The sequence below is a fragment of the Pangasianodon hypophthalmus genome, chromosome 8 (genome assembly GCF_027358585.1).
Source record: "Pangasianodon hypophthalmus isolate fPanHyp1 chromosome 8, fPanHyp1.pri, whole genome shotgun sequence".
In the NCBI taxonomy this organism is placed as follows: Eukaryota; Metazoa; Chordata; class Actinopteri; order Siluriformes; family Pangasiidae; genus Pangasianodon; species Pangasianodon hypophthalmus.
Window position 1 is genome coordinate 6,469,455 of NC_069717.1, and position 22,688 is coordinate 6,492,142.

Below are 22,688 nucleotides of genomic sequence, written 5' to 3' on the forward strand. Positions count from 1 at the left end.
GGGTAGTTTGCCCTTCGTGAAACCCTTGTGGGTTCCTCTAAGCCGTAGAATCTCTGGAGCCATATTTCTTCTGGTGCCATGCAAACTGATCCCAGAGCTCAGGGACATGGATTAGAGAAGCAAAAGAGGAAATATATAATAAAAGGTTTAAATCTCAGAACCCTGACTCTGATTTAATCCACGCTTAAAGAGGACTTCAGACTTTTAATGACTAAAACTTTTCAAAGCGTCTTCAAACACAGAAGGGCCATATGTGGCAAAAAGATCTTATATACATACATACATATATATATATATATATATATATATAAAATTTGAGCAGATTATTATTATGAGAATGAACAAGATTATAAAAGAGCTTTAATCCTCTGTGGGTCACTACTAATGTACTGTTAATGGAATGCAAAAGAATGGTGGTGTATTTTTGGGGAGCATTTTGAAACTTGTGAAATAATAGGTCCATTTAAGCCTATTTATTATTACAGAAGCATGTGTGTCCCAGTGACAAGAAGGCTACGAAAGCAGAGAAACGTCAGAAGGTAAAATAACAAAAAAACATAAGACTTTCGAAGATAAAATATTAATCTTGTATTTTGGGTGATAACATTGTATGGTACGTCATGAAAGGGCTTGGACATAAGAATAAACCTATAATTTTCTATGCTTTGTGTGTGTGCTTAACATATATATCTTTTTTAAGGATAATAAGCAAGCAAATTCCAAAAGGAAAGAGACGTGTCACTTCTCTGAAGTTGGATGCACATTTAAGGTAACCCTTTTGAAATAATTTGTCTAAAATATCTTTACCAATATGGTAATTATTTGAGAAGATTAAGTATCACAAGCAATTTCTACCATTTATTTGAGAAACTTGTTAAATAGTATTTTTGTTTATTTAAAGGTGCAGTAAGTAAAAAGTATTTAAAGATTAAAGGGTTGATAGACCTGTAATAATTGTATAATTACAACGATACCAGAGAAAAACTCATTTACAATGTTTCCATGCAATTGATCTGGCTAGGTTGTTTTATTTCAGGCTCTTGTTTACATTTTTTTCTGGCCCAAAATTTAGCTCCACCCACAGCCAGAGCAAAGCTGTGTAGCTTTCCATAAAAGCCAATAACAAAGCATAATTTCATAATTTAAGTGGATCGAGTTATTTGTTTGGGAAGAGGAAGACTTGACAATGTTTTTATTACAGTTTCAATTCTGCTTTTAGTCAGCAGTGGGCTTTTAAAAATTACAGTCTGCCCTTTTAATGGGGAAAAAAAAATAAGGTGTTCAGTGTTATATCATTGATGATACTGATTTAGACTAATAACACTGACTGCCCTTCTTGTTCTTTCAGGGAAGTGTGGAGAAAGTGCGAGAACATGAAAGCAGCAGTTCTGCGGTCCACCTCCAGCTCATCCTGGAGGTCCTCAGGGGCATTCGGATCTCTGTTCCTTCCCCACCTGACAGGAGTGTGCACTTCCCAGGCTTGGACCTGCTCCTCCATGGCCAGAGCTCACCTTCCGTCTGTGTTCAGTCGACTGGTGAGTTAGAGACCGACGGGGATGGAGGAGTGAACGACATGGCACTCAGCCTTCACGATGACCAGGCTGAGCTGGAAGTGGGCCAGCAGCTTCACGCCCTTCAGCAGAGGCTGCAGATCATGGAGAACATCATCACAGCACTCAACCGTGAGGTGGAGAAAACCCAGCTCACCGTGGCAGCCCTGGACAGAGACTCCCACAACAGCATGCAGCTGGTAGAGCACTTGGAGAGTGTGGTATGTCACTGAGGATGATCACTGATATGCTTTGATTTAAAATGGTTTAAAACTAACTAGGGGTGGAATTGTGAGAAACTGTATGATATAATAATCTTCTCATCTTATATTAAAAGGTCAGTGGCAGTGCAAGGGTTTTATTATTTGCTAAGGGAAACTTTAATGGACTAGTGGATCAATCTTAGCCTTCAATATAAAAAGAACAGGAATTCTAATTTTCATTTGCTATGTTTCCCCTGCTATGGTATGATATCATCTTCTAGATCTAGATCTATTTATTGCAATCTAACATTTACTCGTGTATTATCCTACGCCTGGCACTTCTGCACATTTTTTTGGCTTCACTAATTTGCTGGGGTTTTTTAAAATTTATTTTTAACTACAACCTGATGTGATTAAATCCTCATGAGGAACACCATTAAAAGATTTGTGGCTTGTTATCTCTTGCTGAAAGTCCATTAAGGATGTCATAACCCTTACCGAAGTGCTTCGAATTAAATACCTTATCTGCGTTCCTCAAGCACAATTAACTTATTCTACTATCATCAGTACCGTTGCAGATAGTGCACTGTGGTCCTTTTGCTGTCATGTCACTATTCTTCTATAATCAGTGTTTGCAGTGCAGTGAGAACACATACACAAATTACACATATATTGCAGTAACCAATTCCTCCTCTGCAACTTATTGATATTTGCATAAAAGATTTTGTCTGATGATTTTTTTAGAACACTAGTACTGACGAATAAAAAAACTGTTGAGATTCACTAAACAGGCCCAAGACACGTTTAGTTTAATGAGGCCTGATTAGGGATGGGCAATATAGACTTAAAACTACTGTATATAACGATATTTCATGGTATTTTTTGCGGTAACGATATAAATGACATATAAATACAAATGAAAATAGAAACATCATTTTGGCCACAAGTCACATCAGCATACAATCTTGAGAGCCATCTGATTCACATCTGATATTCTGTATCTGAGCGACTTCTATATTACGGAGGATGCTCCTTTTTGGGAGATTAATTCTTCTTCCTCGTCTGAATCAGATTTACGCTTACCACCCTGAAATTGATTATTTTGATTACATCCTTAGATTTCCATGGCGGAAAACTTAAAGTTACAGCTTTACCTCTGACTGTTACAAAATGACACTGGAGACTCCTTCCCTAAATGTTATACAAATGTCTCCTTACATAAAGCTTCACCACATGAAAATTTTATATATTTATTTGTTAAAAAGGTAGTCAGTAGTGGAAAATATTTGAATAATTCTAGTTTGTTACTATATTTAACTATTATTTTTGTGTATTGATTCTTTAATTTATTGGAATTAAATAATTTTATTTTTACTTAATTACATTTCCAAGAAAATAAACTGTACATTTTTCCCCCTACATTTTTATTTAGACTTTCAAAGTACTTGTTACAAATCATGAAGCTCTCTACTTCTCTCATCCAGCCAATGACCAGACACTATACATCAATAGAATGGGCTCAGTTTAGCATCCAATCAAGTTTATCAGTGTAGAAAAAAACTATCAAAAATCATGCCAATTTGTCATCTGCGGTAAACCTTCTCATGCTACACAATAGTTAGTGCTATAGCTATCTGTGTGTGTGTGTGTGAACATGGATAAGCCACTGGATTGCAGTGTTGAACTTGTGGATGATGTGGATGATGACTCCTGGTCCTACCTCGGTAAAATGTTTCAGTATCCTGGAGTAATCAAAGACTCGTATCAAATGAGGTGTCTCCTTTACGTCCTTAGAAGGCATGAATTCATCTAATTTGAAAATGCATGTTGAGGTTAGTTTTGCTAGCTATATTTACTAGCTATATTTATCTATCTTAGTCTGCAATAATAATAGCATGAACTTTAGTTGCTAATTTCAGTTTAGACAGCTTCGTTTTCAGTAACTAATGTAACTGTCTACGCAAGTAAAATTCTATCTAATGGGAAATATTGGTTATTTGCTTCTGATTCATTCATTAGCAAACTAGGTAGCACTAGTCATGCATATGTCCAGCAAACCTACAGAGACTGAATGATGTTTTCTGGCAAAACAACATAGTTGTTTTATAATGAAAATCACCTTCTAATAAGATAATTAGTTAAGTAATAAAAGTTACTTTTCACATTATAACATGAAATTAACTCTATTTAATCAGTTATAAACATTTATTTTTTAAATATTTGAGTACTTTTCACATTAGGAACTTTTTTACTTTTGGCTGGATATTTCCACATTGAACTGAGTAAGATTTTGGGACATTATACTTGCACTTAAGTATAATTTCTCAGTACTTTTTGCATCCCTGTTTGTAGTTCTAATTTCCCTTCAGAGACATGTTTAAAATCACAGACTGTACAATTCCCAAAGAGAGCGGGATGCACAAAATGTAATTATACAAGGATTATTGATTAGAAGGTTTTGGAACCTGCTTGGTAGGGTAGATAACCATGTTAAGGCAAAACATCACATTAATGTTCTATGACTGAAAGTAAAAACAGTAAAAACATGGGTTTACATTGTGCCTGCCATTTATTCATTAGGAAAGATTTGGCTGTATTTTATTTGAAAGCATGTTCTTAGTAGAAAAACTATATTAAAAACTAAATTAGCAACACTCACCAGCACAAATGGTCAGTAAGAAATTTTTTTTGTAAACGTGGCCCCCAGTTCCAGGAAGTAAATTTATGTTAGTTTTAACCACGAAACATATCTACAACTTGACTCCTTTGCAAATCATTTGCACTGGTAATGCTAATGAGGTTAACAAAAGCTGCTCCAGCACCTGTGCGCAATCATCCGTGCATGCTGTTTCATCTCAATCAATAATGAAAATAGTCACTTGAACTGTCTAAATCCATTTTCTGTTATACAAACGAGTTCATTATTTTCATCTTGTTTTCATTTCGTCTGTGTTCAGCAAATAAGATGCACTTGTGTCTGAATGTGAATTATTGATATAGCGAATTAGAAAGGAATTCCATGTAAAACATGCTATAACAATCATCTTGCGTTGTGAATTTACACATTACATGTTAACCGGGTGTTTGATTTACATTTCCTGTAGACATAAGTGGAGAGATTCTTTATTTGGGCTCCTGTGAGCATCTATAATAGCCTCAGCGGGTGAGGTTGTGAGTCTCGTCCATGAGCTCAGAGCAGTCAGGTGATAAAGACATATCATTATCGCTGCATGAGCCAGCTTGTTATCAGTCCAGAGTTGTGTAGCTTTGCAGGATTATGTCCCCTACACTCACGATTCTCATTTAAAGAGCTGATACTCAGTGATAAGATCACGCCACAGTGGAATAGTTTAGGCTTTGTGGTAAATGTGGTAAATGTGTTCATTCTGGCAGATCTGAGAAAGCTCATCGCTTTATAATGCACATACTGTAAAAAGGAAAATATCTCTGTGGAGTGGTATACTGTCTCAAGGCTGTGGTTTCAGCAGCTACATTAGGATACAGAAATGTCCTGTTTGACAGTAAGGGCCTGTCTGCTGTGGTGTTTTTAGGTTGCAGACCAGCAACAGAGAATGATCAGGAAAGACGTGCACATCGCCTCCCTGCAGCAGAGCATCAGTGCGCAGCAGGATGTGTCCTACGATGGCACGTTTCTCTGGAAGATCTGTGATGTCAGTCAGAAGCTAAGAGAGGCAGCCACAGGGCAAAGGAGCAGCCAGTACTCACCAGGTATACACACACACACACACACACACATCAACCGCCTGCTGCACAGGATGGATCTGTATGCTATATACAAGGAGTGAGAGTTTCATTCTGTTACATGTGGCAAGGGAAAAACTCCAAAAGTGGGGTCCAAAAATTCATGAGAATCGGGGATTTTTTTCTTTTAAGACTGAAAAATAAACATTAGGTTTCAGAATTTTGAAAAATTAAAAACAAAGAATACACAACAAGAATATCTCCAAGATTCTGCACTGTTTCAAGGTCACTTTTTACATTTAAGCAAAATTATGATATTGACTATGTTAACTCTTTGGTACAAAAGGTCAGAATTTCCTTGAGTCTTATCCAGGGACACTGGAAGGTGTTTCATTTTGGGGGGTGCTGGAACTTTAAGCAGCATACATGTGCGCTATCTGTATATTATCATTATTGTTTTAGCAGTTTGTGATTGCAGTTTAGGCTGAGTTCACTCTTGACTTTCAAAATCTCAGAATCGCTGACCTGCTCACACTGCGACTCAGTTGTTTGGTGTTGTAGGGGAGTGCACGTTACATAATCACCCGCAGATGAGGCTCACACACTACACAATCTTTCACCTTTGGAAAGATCCCCGCTGAAGCGCACCTGATTACTAAATTCTGCTTTCTCGTGAAAATAAATGAGAGAGTTGTCCGATATGTGACTTTGTGACCTTGTATGGAAACAAGAAAATGTATACTAGAACTATGGGAAAATGTGGAGGAATATTTGTTGGAGAGATATAGGCAATAAGGATTGCTAAAAGGTACGGTGCAAAAAAGGTCACTATTGTTAAACTGTGCGGCTCAAGGATTCATGTCATGTTCATTTTTATTTTTGCTGTTCCTGTTACGTGACAAATAATGTGGTAATAAAAAGCATTATTAATTTGCTTACAGTTTGCCCTCATTTTCCCACACAAATATATGTATGATTAACTGGATTCAGGGATCTGCTGTGCATGACACACACTGCAAGACCCCCGAGCAAGCAGGTGTAGACAATGAGCCCCAAAATTAGTTGGTGACTTGGGGTTAAATTCATGTAGTGTGCACTAAAGGAATCCTGAAAGTCATGTCCCATGACTGTGGTCTCTTCCACTGAAGCACATACACTATATGGCTAAAGGTTTGTAGACACCTGACAGTCACACCCATATGTGCTTTTTGGGCATATGTGCATCCCATATGTGCATCCCATTCCAGATTTAGTCCCCCTTTCCTGTTATAATAACCTCCACTCTTGTGGGAGACTTCCTCTAGATTTTCAAGTATGGCTAGGGGATTTGTTCATTCAGCCACAAGAGCATTAGTGAGGTCAGGCACTAATGTTGTGCGAGGAGGCCTGGGGCGCAGTCGCCCTTCCAGTTCATCCCAAAGGTGCTCAGTGGAGTTAAGGTAAGAGCTCTGTACAGGACACTTGAGTTCTTCCACTTCAGCTTTGGCAATCCATGTCTTCATGCTCATGTCACAGCTCACTCTGTGCTCACTCTGTGCACAGGGACACCATCATGCTGGAACAGGTTTGGGCCTCTTAGTTCCAGTGAAGGGAAATTGTAATGTTACAGCATACAGAGACATTCTATACAATTGTGTGCTTCAAACTTTGTGAAAACAGTCTGGAGAAGGCCTACATATGGTTGTGATGGTCAGGTGTCTACATACTTTTGGCCATATAGATTATTTAACACTCCAATGGATTTGATATAACATAATTTATCAGGAGTTACACAAACCTTTGGAGTCCACGACAGCTAGATTGCATGCAAAAGGGGGCGTACAAAACACTAAGAAATTCTGAAATTCACGTGAACATTTCTAAGTTTATACTTATCACTCAATTTGCTGCTGATAATATAATTTGTCATTTTAAAAATTGTATTAAATTGAAAAGAATGCAGAATAGAAGCATTTTCATTAGTGTTGTCAGACTTTTGGACCTCCCTGTATACGTACTGTATATAGTGCCTTGAATTCCCATCAGCAGGTACTTATTTTACATTCTTCACTCTCCTAACTATACACCTTTTACTCTTATTGTCACTGTAGTTACTGAATAACTCATAGTAGCGTAACAACAAGCCCCAGGCCCGGAGTGGGACTCATTTTCAGCTCTGGAGTTTCATGACTTAGACCGGCCCACTTTAGTTCACGACTGACTATATTAAAATAATGTAATTCAAACTTCAGTATATACATCTGCAATAGTGCGCTGTTATCTACAGCCTTGTAATTCATTGTATTTTTCAAAAATATCATAATTTCCAGTTCAGTGCTAATACAGTAGCCTAAGTGTTGCTTCACAGTGAAGATTTATTAGAACAGTTAATAACAGTATTCTTTACAACAACACAGTGTAATGTTTAACAGTATCCGAATCTATTTTCTGTAATAATTAGTGTTCATAAATATCCAAACCTTGAAATATCAAATAAATACAAATATAAAAAATAAAAATTTAAAATAAAATTAAAATAAAATGTATTGCACTTTCTAATGACACTATCATCTCTTTTTCCTTTGCATAAGTCAGGAAACAGCTGCGTTACAACTTCAAATATTGTCAGCTTACCTGTGTCTTCTACAGTGAGAGCATCAGTCTCTTGCATGATACAACTGCGTCCTGGCTCTGCTTCTGACACTAAATGAAATTTTAAAAATGGCCATATTTCTCATCACAAAACAATTCTCCCCTTTTTACAAAGCTTTCTGATCTATTCAAGTCAGTTTCATTAATGTAGTGCTCCTGAATCAGCTGGTATCATTAATTATCTCGGGACATTTTTCATTGAGCAGGTGTACACCATGCTCTTCATTAATATTAATTCTTCTAATTCTTATATTCACTCAATGACAATCCTACCTGCCCTTTCTGCTGTGTTGGGCTCATGACTGGTGCTTGGTAACGTTACTGAGCTTGGCTCTTCACTGTTAGCGGCAAACTGGACTAGAAGCTGCTGCTGCTGCTGCTGAAGAGCTACAAGAAAAAGTTTGATACATAAACATGAATGGTGGTTTGCAGACAACGTTGTTTTGCACTAGCTTAACGTTAGCTTACCGTCCGACTCATCGTCTTCATTTGTACTCTCAATGGTTTTAAGGAAATATGTACTCAGCTTAGTACATTTCTTTTTTTTATTCTAGCCTTTTCAGCGCCACCTTTGCGCTTTTTATTATCCATTTATAGCTCTTATTTTTTTGCTCGCATATCACCAATAATTTGCATGTCTTTTGTTTTTTTTTGAGCAAGGTGCCGCTGTCGGGGGAGTCGAAAGATAATTACGTCATCATTAACCTGCAGGCTGCACTAGTATGCGAGTGGCGCTGCGAGACAATAATAAATAAAAAGACTGGGGCTGCGGTAAAATAATAAAAAAAAAAGAAGTGGGGCTGTGGTAAAATAATAAATAAATAAAAAGAGTGGGGCTGCTGTGCGTGCAGGCAGTTTAGAACAACATTCGTATTTCAACCCAGTGGCATGACAACACCGGCCCTCGCGGTCAAAAAACAGACCGTCCCACCAGGAATCCTCCCGGTGCTTCCGATTAGCCAATCCGGGCCTGACAAGCCATGTGATGCACAAGTGTCCCATCCAGGGTGTATTCCCACCTCGTACCTATGATCCTGGGCTATGCTGAGGATCCACTGTGACCCTGACTAGGATAAAGCACTTACTAAGGTTGAATGAATGAAGGAGTTTGCATAGTTTGCAGTACTTCTACTCAATAAGGGAACAGCATTCCTGTCTTAACTTGTTATCAGTCCAAAGTGTTTCATACAAATGCCTGAGATAAGATTTGAAATGTTTCTGATTTTGAAGAAGAATTACTGGAAAGTACTTAATTTTTCCATTTATATGTCAATTAAATTAAGCATTCCATGCTTCACTGATTTGGCAACTACTGTATTAAAGGTTTTTTTGTTTTGTTTTTCTTTGTCCAGTGTGTGTCGTGTACTGGCTAAGCTTTCAAGGCCAGAGAAATTCTCTCAAATGAATTAAATGTTAATAGTTAGCACTGGATGTAAAACATATCAGATCTGGCAGGTGCCTTGTACACGTAACAAATCCTAACATTACATTCCAATTGGTTCAACTTAAAATATTCTGTATAGCATAGATCAGTGTCTTGACATGTGTGCCAAACAAATGTTTTTAAAAAAGGATGTAAATTGCAAACTAGTTTGAATCAAGATGTATTTTTATTCAACTTCTTGAATAAATTCAACTGCTTGTTCTTCAAATTCTTCTTCTAGGTAAAAGTCAATCAGAATCAGAAACATTTTATTTGTCATATATATTTACATGTATTAGGAATTTTTTCTTGGTGTTTGGTCATAACACATTACATTCAACATAGTTTACAATATACACAAACATCACAGACAACACAACACACAACACAATTACCATCCTAATGTCCAGTATTGCACCTTAAGTAGAAGATGGTAGACTTGGTTGTAATTTATATGATTGTGGAGGTAGAAATAGCAGCTGAAAGCAGTTCAGAGTGCGTTAAACAGAGTGGTACAATTGTGTTATATAATAAATAATAATAGTAATGATATAATAGTAATGACAATGTTTAATGAATAATAATATGTTTAATAAATATTAATATTTATGAACAATATTTAAATAACAATATTTAAAATAATAGTATTATTTAAAAAATAATAAGAAGTGATGTATACTAAGCTTAAATGTATGTTATGCTGGAAACAAGTGTGACTATCCACCTTTCAAGTTCTGCTAAAATAACTGAATTACACCTTTAATAGCCGCATGACCCTTGAGTACTTTACACTGACCAGTTTATATTTATGTAGTTATCATTATTATTATTATTATTATTATTATTATTATTATTATTATTATTATTATCGTTGTTGTTGTTGTTGTTGTTGTTGTGGTTGCTATTATTGTTGTTTTTATTATTTTACAAATTCCTAATCGACTAATTACATCAAATTTTTAGGAGAATTTGAATTTAGGCAAACCATGTATTACTTTCTGTCATACCCCAGTGCTGTAGTATTCAAGATTCTGGTCAGAAGATGTTGATTCATTTTTTATAACAGCAGCTGTGGCAGTAGTTCTGACTGCAAGGGAAATCTGAGGTTTATATGAATGCCCTTGTTCTAATATGTTATCATTTCTCTAGTAACACAGGAACTTGTATGCCAGATGTTCTTTGAAAACAGATTTTAAAACACAAGTTATTTAACAAAGACAAATGTATAATCATAGATATGGCAAAGTTTTCTGCAAGGAGATGTTTATTTATGACTTTTGGAAGGGGTCTCCAGTGCCAGAGCTTTTTAGAGAAGTTTTCTGACACTGTCTTAGGACTGAGGTCTTTGCAGTTTTTTTTTTTTGGTAACATGACAAGCTTCATTTTTATGTCTTATTAACTTCAGGATGCTGGTGAGAGACCAACTTATGTAACAGTTATAACAGAGTTTATAGCTGTTAACATGATCTAACTTGTTTTGTGGATGGTCCACCACATTATACATAACTTTAAAAGGATAAAATGACGTGTCATTCTTTGATGAATGAAAAGTTGATAGTGTTACAAAATTGATGTGGTATTTAACATTAGGAATAAAACACTGCTGTTATAGGAAAAGAATCAACTTCGAGGCGATAACAGACAGAATTGGTTTGTGCAATCAGAGCTTAAGTCTAACGAAACAAACAAAATCCAAGAAAAATGAAACGTGCACATAACAGGTATAAATACGTTGTGTTCTGTCTTAAGAAACATATTACAGTCTCTTATGTCTTGTTTATTTTTATAATTAGTGTCACGCCCTAATGTTTTGACTTATATAATATATGAGTCTGTAATTTATTTATTACAATGCATTGCTCTGTTGACTTTTTTTCAGCCTTCTATACATCGAGGTATGGATTTAAAGTGTGCATGCGGCTGTACATGCACGGAGACGGAGCTGGGAAAGGGACACACATCTCTCTTTTCTTCGTGATTATGAGAGGAGAGTATGACCCACTTCTCTCATGGCCTTTCAAACACAAGGTAAGAATGAATGAGTGTCACTCAGTACGCAATAACCTGCTCCTTACAATAATGTATCACCCAGATACAACATCAGACACAGTAACTAGACCTCCAGACAGGATTATTCCCATTTTCTTGACTGGAATCTGGTCTTTCGACTTGAATAAAATCCTTGTTGCTATGGCTGCAGTTGACACAGCGAAACGGGTCAATATGTTCTGGCATGAATGCGAATGGTTTTGATGTGATGTCTCCCAAAAAGTCCAGACCCCAATGGAAATTTAATTAAAATGGAAAAAAACTTCTTGTCAAGAATGTCTCCATCACTATATATTTCAAGACCTTGGAATTATAAAGTTCTAACTGACAAGTCTGTGATTTTAATATTTTGAGCCAAAAAGTTTTGACCCTCAATGCAGGTGCAGCTTCAGCTTTTTTCTTACTCTTAATCACTATATGTGTGGGGAAATTTTGGACATTTTCTATTAGATATAGTTCTGAAACCTACAGTCTTTCCTGGAATATGTTTCTCTTTTGCATGTGTCTCAACCACAAGTAAAGTCCTAGCATTTTAAAGTCTGCTCTTCTGCTTCAGCTAAATGTAGTACTTAAATCCTGCATAATGTCGACATATTGTGGTTACGAGGTGCTGAATTAGGGTGCAGTTATGGCTCTTTTACTATTATTACTATTATTATTATTATTACTATTATTATTATTATTACCTTTGGATTTTTTTCTAGTTTGATATAGCGTATAATAAAGACTGACTTTATATCAGTGACATGTGAAAGAAGACATTTTCATGATGCATAACAAAGTTTGAGCAAAACAATTTGAAATAAAGACAATTTGAAACATTTTGGACATTTTCTATTAGATGTAATTCTGAAAACTACAGCGTTTCCTGGAATATGTTTATCTTTTCCATGTGCCTCAACCATAAGTAAAGCTCTAGCAGTTTAAAGTCTGGTTATATCCAAAAGTGAAAAAAGGAAATAACTGCTTATAGCTGTTATAACATAATTAATAACAGGAGCAAACTTGTTTCATGGGTGTTCCACAGCATTAAATGTAAGCATAAATAGATAAAAAGTATGGGTTATTGTTTAATAAAAAAAAAAAAGTTATTGTTGCTAAATTGCTGTAGTGTAAAGGATGCGGGACGTGCTGTTAAAGGAAAACAATCAACGTTTTTTACCGTTTGTTAAACTGGCTCCTTACCCAAAGTGATCATTGCAGGAAGATATCCTAGGCAAGAATAAAAAGTAAATAAAAACATTTATACAATATATTTATACCTCAGTGCATTTGAATTCTTGAATCCGATTGGCCAAAGGTGTGCATTATTTTTGTAAAATAACATGACTTGGACAGTAGTTTTGGCTGTAACATGAACGATAGGTTAATATAAATGCGCTCATTCTAATACTTTATTGTTTCTATAGTAACAGCTCATACACAGGGACTTATACGGCAGATATTCAACATAATCTAAGGCTAATAATTAATAGATTAAAAAAAAACTTTTAGGAGATATTTATTTAACATTTATGGAAGGAGTCTCTGTGTTTTACAAAGTTTCCCAGCTTAGTTAAGTCTTCCTTGCTAAAATAACAAGCTGTGGACAGAGAGAGAGAGAGAGAGAGAGAGAGAGAGAGAGAGAGGCTGGTGAGGGAAAGACTGTTTCTCGTGGCTGTAACGTAAGTAATAACAGCTACTAACTTGTCTCACAGACGTTCCACAAGATTAAATCTTAACTGAGACTAATAAAACGTGTCATTCATTAACAAATTAAACATTGTAATCGTTGGCAAATCTCTGTGGTATAAGCGGAATAAAACACTCCAGACCATGTGGTTAGAGACTCAGTGGTTAGAGACTCAGTGGACAGAAAGCCACTATTTTGACTAAAATCTGATTTTTTGGCTGCTTGCCATAATTCATCCACAGCAACATTATAGCAGATTTTCCCAGACTGCCACACATTCTGGTGTAAAACCTCTTTCTTGTATTTGATCTCATGTAAATAACATATTTATACCTTAAACTCAAGTTTGCCAAAAAAAGTCCTTGAAGAACCTTGAAGTCTTGATTTATATGGAGCTCCTGTTACTTAGCCTGATATTATTTTAGGTGAAACAACACAATTGGAAAAGCTTAATATTTACCTACAGTCTGATGTAATGACGGCCTTCTTCACCTTTCCAGGTGACTTTCTTCCTCATTGACCAGAACCAAAGAGAGCATGTAATCGACACGTTCCGTCCCGACCTCTCATCCGCGTCGTTCCAGCGGCCCGTCTCTGAGATGAACGTGGCCAGCGGCTGCCCTCTCTTCTGCCCCCTGGCCAGGCTGCGCTCCCCAAAGCATGCATACTGCAAAGACGACACGCTTTTTATCAAGTGTGTGGTGGACTCTTCATCCTGAATGATGATGTAGCTGAGGAAGAAGGGACTGAGGTCAGGTTGAGTGGGCTGCTACTGCTGAAAATCTTGCTTTGGGTGACAAAATGTGGCCTGAATCATTCTTTTGCTGCTTCACCTAATATATAGCAGGTGTAATGGATTTAAATTAATTTGAGCCTTTTTATATTTGTTCAGGAATACCCAGACATAATCTCTAGATTTCACATTTCATGTTTCGATCTCACAATTTTTTTCTTTCTGTTTTACTAGTGATTTTTTTTTTTACATTTGTTGTATTTAATATTATTTGCATAATTACAAAAAAGAAATAAATGATGGTTATTTTACTCAGAATTGAATATGAATTCTTTTTTTCAACAATGTTTTAACTTCTTGTGTTCCTTTACATTTGTGAGGCATGAAGACATTAGAATCACATCCAGATCGAATGCTTGTATATCCCATAATCCTGTGCGTCAGCTCAGGTGTAGCAGGAAGTCTGGACAAAAAAATGGTGATGGAAAACCCTGGAGACAGAGAGCTATTTGTGGACAAATAATTTATTTGATTTTAGATTTTATTTGCAATGAGGAAATAGCTGGTGTAGGCACAGAATATGTGTTCTATTTTCCCCAACGGTGCTTCATTTAGTTTGGATTAACAGTCTTTTGGGGTTAGTTACCATTAGCGTATGATGGTAGCTTGGCAGCATTGTGACGTATATGTGTGTGACTTTCTGAAAAAGCTGTCGGAATTTTGGAAAGAAAGAAACAAACAAAAAACAGACTTTTAACCAAAAATGATTTTCTGCCCATAACATTTCTACTTATTTGACCAAAATGATGTGGAAATGCTTTTATTTAGATTATTTTTTAAACTTGTCTTGGTGTCTTCCTGCCAAGATCACATCTAGTAATGGAGCCAGCACAACAAACTCAGCAGTAAGAGCGCACCATGAGTATAGGTTTTAAAACCTATACTTAGGTTTTAATTAGATTAGAATTAGGTTATAAAACTTAAACTAAAGGAATAAAACCACTTTTGAGAGTAACCAGACATTACATGTGGTTTAAATATGCCTATGCTGGCATATTTAAAAAGCCAGTTTCTGTGTTTGCCCCAAAATTTAGGGAAAGGTATTTTCTGCCAATACACAAATTACACATCAGTGGCTGATGACTAATATACCAGCTGTTTACAGTAGTAAGCCTATGGTAATAGCAGAAATAACAGTCATGAATTTATGTCAGTCGGAAGAAACTAAATCCCATCCGACTACATGAAAACAATGTAAAATGATCGTGCTAATATTACTGGTACAATATTACTAATATTACATTGTTAGAAAGGGGCTGAGGTGTGGAATTGTGGGACTGTCCACAGCTCTGTGAAATTTAAGAGGGTAATGGGTAAATTTTGGAGTAGAACTCAAAATTTACATTTCTTGTGATGACAGTTTGGTTGGTTTGCTTGCTGCAAGTACACAAATTACACATTGATGATTAATATACCAGGCATTTACAGTATCCCATTCCCAGGACAGGCCAGACAATAATAATAATAATAATAATGATAATAATAATAATAATAATAACAACAACAACTTTGTTATTAATAATAATAATAATAATTATTATTATTATTATTATTATTATTGTGGACATGTGTTATACATAATTAATCATCGGTTCAGTTTAGTAGATGCGTAATAACACATTGAACTGATATTTATCTAACTTATAAACTCATATATTAAACTAATATTTATCTGACTTATAAACTCATATAACATACTGAACTAATGTTTATCCTATTATAACTCATGAATGAATATTACTTTAAAATGTTAATTTAAAAATCTATAATTTAAATTATATATATATATATATATATATATATATATATATATATATATATATATATATATATATATATATATATATATATATTTCACTATAGTCTTGTTTACTTACTTATGAAACCTTATTTCTTTATTGTATTCAGTTTACTGGTGCGCAGTTGATATAGATTCAGGCTGCATCCCAATCCGTGTTCAACGTTACTAAATAACGCCACCTGTAGCACTATGGCAACAACAGTACCGTTAGCTGTGGCGTCCTACTTTTCTATACTATGTAGTGCTCTACTACGCGGTTTGGAACGCAGCCGGAGAGAAGCAGTGAGAAGCGGTACTTCCGGCGTGGCGATGACGGAGGGGGCGATGTTAATTACATAAGCAAAACGTAAACGATTCGCGGGAAAAGGTGAAAAAATGGCGACTCGCACAGAGTCTGTTTGCGCGTCCAGCTGAAGCTGGAGAAACTTTTATGTTAGCGAATGGAAATATCGCACCGCGAGTGCAGCGCCGACATTTTTTGCGAGGGAATATTTTATCCCCCCTGGGAGAGGAGAGGAATCAAGACGGTAATGAAAGAAATCGGATTTACTTGATTTTTTTTTTGTTGGCATGCCATCAGCTAGGCGAAGCTAACTGTAACTCAGTTCAAAGTGAACGCTACTGGAAGCCTAGATGCAAATGCGTTACAGTGCAGCGCTCGTGCTTGCTTTTTTAATATTATTGCTTACAAAACTTAACTTACGTAACATTATTCGCAGCGTTTTACTTTTAAAACGCGTGAAAAAGGAGACATTTTAGAGTTTGCCTTCGAATTGCATTAAAAAAAAAAAGTTTGTCATGCGAGCTAAAGTTAGTTCTGTGCTGCATTTGAAGCTTGAATCAGGGAGGGAAATGTTATTAGCTTCAGAGCTAGCTCCAGCGTCCAACCTCCATTTTTCATCTAATTAGCATAAATGCTAATACTGCAAACTTCAATTCCTAGTTCTGAGAGAACTAATAACTAGCTATTTATATTTAACTTTTGATGCTTTGCCACATGTTTACTGAAGTAAACTACACTCTAAGGGGAATTGTCACTGTATTGAGAGGTAAACAAACACTCCACAAATTATCTTTTTTTTTTTTTATTTATTTTATTTTATAATTCATTAAAATGCATTCTGTTAAGCATGAAGTAACATTATAATGGGTTTGTCCCTACAGACCAGTACCATCCCAAGTGCTCTTTTCCATAACAACATTAACCCCTTAACCCCCTTACTGTTCAGCAGTTCATCCTGCTCATCATTGCTGCTATGAATATTTTTTAGTAAACTGCAATGAAATTCTTAGAAGATCGAGGACATGCCAGCAAGTCCTGGTGGCTGAAGGGGTTAAAAACTGCACCGTGCCACCTTACATCTCCAGGTTCCCTGGTTCAATCCTGATCTCTGACTGTTACAGTCAGTTTACATGCTCCCCCCCCCTTGTCCGTATGGGTTTCTTCCGGGATCTCCGGTTGCCTCCAACCTCCCAAAAACATGCCGGTAGATGGGTTGTCTTCTCTGTGCAACCAGGATGTGATCCCGCATCACACCCAGTGTTCCTGGGATAGGCTCCAGATCAACACCGTCCCTGACCAGGATAAAGCGCTTACTGAAGACAGATGACTCCAGTCAGAAGAGATGCATCTCTGATCAGACCCAAACTCATCTTATCATGCAGTTTTCATGATGATTTTTTTAAAAAGCTTTTTAAAAACCAGAGATGGTAAGGGAATTAATAAAGTTTTAGCATTCTTCCCATGCTAAATAATTTATATAAATGCGATGGATGTGCTCAGGTAAGCTACAGCAAGCTGAGAGTCGTTGAACTACGTCTAGGGTGGTTTTATATTTTCCATATGTTAAACGTCTCTGCTACATGATTTTTTTTAGGTTCAGTCTGCTGAAACACTTTGCTAGGGCCGGTCTTGACGACCCTCGGCCGTTCATGTTGCTGTTACAAAAGCCGGGCCCGTTTCAGCAGGTCTGTAGTTGACTTCCTTATTGAAACCATGCTCCTCTCTGTCTCACTCACTGCTGGAGTTTGAGTTTGACTCATCAAACTGTCCCTGAAACGCAGAATGGTACTTTCTGTCTATTTTTTATGTGCAAAGTATATGGAACTGCTTAAAAGAACCGTTTGTGGCATGCACGTTTTTGTGGCGTTGTCTGTAAAACAGTGTTTCGTTGCCCTTTTCGTGTGCGGCCCTGACAATTAAATAGAAGGGAGGTGTGCTGGTTAAACAGGAGGGGTGAGCTGAAAATCAATTCAGTTACAAATCACGATTCTTGGGCTTGATGTTAACCTGGTTCTGGTAGAAAGTAGTAGCTGGCAAAAATATATCACGACATGTGAAGCCATTTTCAGCAGAACGATACTCTCACTTTTAACCCTTTAAACTCCCACTCGTGTTAGTAACTACAGACTTTTCATATTAGTTTTACTGCAGTTACTGAGTAATATCCATTATACCACGGCACTGTTGATTTCTTGATTCTGATTGGTCAGAAGGTAAATATCCATTGTACCACAGCACTGTTGATTTCTTGATTCTGATTGGTCAGAAGGTAAATATCCATTGTACCACAGCACTGTTGATTTCTTGATTCTGATTGGTCAGAAGGTAAATATCCATTGTACCACAGCACTGTTGATTTCTTGATTCTGATTGGTCAGAAGGTGATTAGTTTTCTATAACAGCAGCTCAGACAGTAGTTCCAACTGTAATTCATATCACAGATTTGCATTAACGCGCTCGTTCGAATACATTATCCTTTCTACAGTAACGGCTCATTCACAGGGAATCGTATAGTGAATGCTCCACACGTGTGTATCTGTTGATGTAATAACCTTTTTTTGTGTTTATATAACATTTTTGGAAGGAGTCTCTAGTGTCTGCGTAAAGCTTTCCGATACGGGAAAGTCATCAGAACCGGAGGGCTTTGCAGTTTCTCAGTAACATGACAAGCTGCATTTTTTTGTCTTATTAACTTCAGGAGAGAGAGAAAAAGAGAGGCTGTTGAGGAAACGACCGTTTATAGCTGTAATAACGCGTCATAACAGTGTAGGGTAGGTACAGTGGGTGAATTATTACTATTAATTTAAATATTAGACATTATGATTATTTTCTGTAATAATAATTATTAAACGTGGCACCAGTCCAATAGACGAAATAATTTCAGGATGAGACACGGTTCGATGATGGTTGCATCACCAAGATAAGAAATGGTAATAATTTGCCTAGTATCTGAACGGTGTTTGATTTGCATCATTAGGTGAATCTGATGATGGTTGTAGAAGTTGTACTGAAATTGACCATATATGTATGTGTGTGTTCCTTCAGTCCAGTTTCTGAGTGTTGAGTCTGATGGCATGGGGGAAGAAACTATTGCACAGTCTGATCGTGAGGGCCCGAATGCTTCGGTACTGTTTACCAGACGGCAGGAGGGTGAAGAGTGTGTGAGAGGGGTGTGTGGGGTCATCCACAATGCTTGTGGCTTTGCGGATGCAGCGTGAGGTGTAAATGTCCGTGATGGAGGGAAGAGAGACCCCGATGATCTTTTCAGCTGTCCTCACTATCCGATGAAGGGTCTTGCGATCCGAGACGGTGCAGTTCCCAAACCAGGCAGTGATGCAGCTGCACAGGATGCTCTTGATAGTCCCTCTGTAGAAGATGGTGAGGATGGAGGGTGGGAGATGTGCTTTCCTCAGTCTTCTCGGAAAGTACTGGTGCTGCTGGGCTTTCTTAGTTATGGAACTGGTGTTGAGCGACCAGGTGAGGTTCTCCGCCCGGTGAACACCAAGAAATTTGGCGCTCCTGACGATCTCCACGGAGGAGCCGTCAACACCCATCTCTTTAGTTTTGTCCACATTTAGAGACAGGTTGTTGGCTCTGCACCAGTCCGTTAGCCGCTGCACCTCCTCTCTGTATGCTGACTCGTCACTCTTGCTGATGAGACCCACCACGGTCGTGTCATCGGTGAACCTGATGATGTGATTCGAGCTGTGCATTGCTACACAGTCGTGAGAGAGCAAAGGGAACAGCAATGGACTGAGCACACAGCCCTGTGGGGCCCCAGTGCTCAGTGTGGTGGTGGTGGTGGAGATGCTGTTCCCGATCCGGACTGACTGAGGTCTCCCAGTCAGGAAGTCCAGGATCCAGTTACATAGGGAGGTGTTCAGGCCCAGCAGGTTCTGCTTTCCAATCAGGTGCTGAGGAATGATTGTGTTGAATGCTGAACTGAAGTCTATGAACAGCATTCGAGCATATGTGTCTTCATTGTCCGGGTGGGTGAGGACCAGGTGGAGGGTGGTGGTGATGGCGTCATCTGTTGAGTGGTTGGGGCGGTAAGTGAATTGCAGGGAGTCCAGTGAGGGAGGCAGCAGGGTCTTGATGTGCCTCATGAGCCTCTCGAAGCACTTCATGACGATGGGTGTAAGTGCAACGGGACGGTAGTCATTGGGGCAGGACACTGAAGACTTCTTTGGCACGGGGGTGATGGTGGTGGCCTTGAAGCACGTCGGAGCAACGGTGCTGCTCAGGGAGGTGTTGAAGATGTCTGTGAAAACATCTGCCAGCTGGTCTGCACATCCTCTGAGCACTCTGCCAGGAATGTTGTCTGGTCCAGCAGCCTTCCGCGGGTTGACTCTGTGTAAGGTCTTCCTCACATCGGCCGTGGTTAGACACAGCACCTGGTCATTGGGAGGAGGGGTGGTTTTCCTCGCCGTCACGCCATTCTGTGCCTCGAACCGAGGCTAGAAGTTGTTCAGCGCATCTGGGAGGGAGGCATCACTGTCACAGGTAGGTGATGTTGTCCTGTAGTTGGTGATGGCCTGGATGCCCTGCCACATGCGCCGCGTGTCTCTGCTGGCCTTGAAGTGGTTGTGGATTCTCTGTGCGTGCATGTGCTTTGCCTCTCTGATGGCCCGGGACAGTTTGGCCCTTCGCTGTTCTTAGGGTCACCTTGTGTCCTGCTCTGAAGGCGGAGTCTTGGGTCCTCAGTGTGGTGGAGCGTGTGGTGATGGTCTTGGAGACAGTGACGTCATCAATGCACTTGCTGATATAGCTGGTCACTGATGTCGCATATTCCTCCAAGTTGGTGAAGTCGCCATCAGTTGCCACTTCCCTGAACATGTGCCAGTCAGTGTGTTCAAAACAGTCCTGAAGAGCAGAGGTGGCTCCTGCTGGCCAGGTTTTCACCTGCTTCAGAACCGGTTTGGAGCGTCTGACGAGCGGTCTGTATGCTGGGATTAGCATAACAGAGATGTGGTCTGAGTAGCCGAGGTGGGGGCGGGGCTCTGCCCGGTACTTGCTGGGGATGTTTGTGTAAACAAGATCCAGCGCGTTCTTCCCTTTCGTTGCAAAGTCCACATGCTGATGGAATTTAGGGAGCACCGACTTGAGATTTGCATGGTTGAAATCTCCGGCAACAGTCCGTCAGGGTGTGAATTCTGCAGCTCACTAATAGTCCCATACAGTTCACAGAGCACGTCTTTAGCATTAGTACTGGGGGAATGTACACTCTGATTATAAGGACGGTGGTGAATTCCCGTGGTAAATAAAATGGTCTGCATCTAACTGTCACAAACTTCACCAGCAATAACTAGAAACTAGCACAGAGTTCTTGCACCATTCTGTGTTGATGTAAACACGCGAACCACCGCCGTGAGCCTTACTGCACAGAGCTGTGTTTCTGTTGACACGAAACGAGGCTAGCCCGTCTAGCTGAATGGCGGCGTCCGGAACTCTGTCGCTGACCCACATCTCCATGAAAACAAAGACGCAGCAGTCTCTAAACTCACACCGCGTAGATTGCTGGAGTCGGATGTAATCCAATTTATTTGCCCAGGGAGGATGGACGGGAGAGCCAGCTGGCTAGGGTTTGTTTTTAGCCTAGCACGGACCTCCGCCTTCTTGCCGCGCTTCTGCTTTTTCGCGCACCGCTTGCGACGTCCCGGCCACCGGCATCAGGTGACGCTGAGGGCTGGAGGCCTGGTCCCTGCAGCAAGCAGAGATCGCGTAGCTTCTCCAGCAGATCATCATGCAGAATAGCTGTAGTGTTGTTTCTGAAACTTAGAAGTGTCTGGCGGTGGTATACACGAGCACCGGTAGCTCCGATGTCCATGTGCCATTAAAAGACGGGCTAAAGACAAAAATAGCACCATTTTGTATCCGGAGTGGCCACTGCATGCTACCGCGCCGCCATCTTTGTGAGTTTATATTGAGGTGTCATGAGGCAGATCAGGGTTCCTGCCTCTCCTTATTCAGTGATGCCGAGCGGTTGTTTTTCAAAGGAAAGTCCTGGCGTGGAATCCCAGCTCACACCCCCCAAAAAACTGCACTAGTTTTTGCATGTTCATAAAATGCCTAGATTATGAATCTACATTTATGAAACCAACTCCAAAGTTCTAAGCATGGTTTTACAATGCATATGAAACCAAACATGACCTGGTTGTTGTGTTCAGTACAGTTTATGAACAATGCAGTATATGAAAAATGAGGTTATGAATGCCCTGAGTAATTCTCAGATTTGATGTGTTTGAAAGAAAAGTGTTTTTGCTGATCGAACGGCATCCAAACAGAGGTTTGGATGACTTTCTGTCTCATTGTCTTCCTGCAGAGACAGTCTTTAACGGCTTTGCTCTTGGGTGTGTTGTGGCCATCCTGGTTGTTGCTCTTGCAGCTAACCTCACGTGGGTTTCAAAAGGCATTTATGACCATCCCAGGAAGGCAGAATGTGGAGTTTATATAAACAAGAAGTATTGGTCTAACCCTTTGTTCTTGGTATGGGTTATGAATTGCATAGAGAAGGTCATACTTCAGGAGTGATCTTGCCAGCAAAGTTCCTACAACCGGAGCTAACTTGTTTCATGGATAAA

General features: G+C 38.8%; 2 protein-coding genes across 5 annotated transcripts in view; both read left to right on the forward strand.

Moving 5' to 3' along the window:
- Window positions 1-14,248, forward strand: part of traf1 (TNF receptor-associated factor 1) — a 29,115-nt gene extending 14,867 nt beyond the window's left edge. For both annotated transcript variants that reach the window (XM_026927965.3, XM_026927966.3), the window contains 6 exons: window positions 486-539; window positions 701-769; window positions 1,349-1,771; window positions 5,305-5,482; window positions 11,389-11,537; window positions 13,731-14,248. In XM_026927965.3, the coding sequence (XP_026783766.3) occupies window positions 486-539; window positions 701-769; window positions 1,349-1,771; window positions 5,305-5,482; window positions 11,389-11,537; window positions 13,731-13,949 (1,092 nt within the window). In that variant the 3' untranslated portion in view covers window positions 13,950-14,248. The remainder of the gene's footprint in view (window positions 1-485; window positions 540-700; window positions 770-1,348; window positions 1,772-5,304; window positions 5,483-11,388; window positions 11,538-13,730) is intronic.
- Window positions 14,249-16,181: 1,933 nt separating this feature from the next.
- phf19 (PHD finger protein 19) overlaps window positions 16,182-22,688 on the forward strand; it is a 49,065-nt gene continuing 42,558 nt past the window's right edge. For all 3 annotated transcript variants that reach the window (XR_008302137.1, XM_026928091.3, XM_034306540.2), the window contains exon 1: window positions 16,182-16,351. The gene's annotated coding sequence lies outside the window, so the exon portion shown is untranslated. The remainder of the gene's footprint in view (window positions 16,352-22,688) is intronic.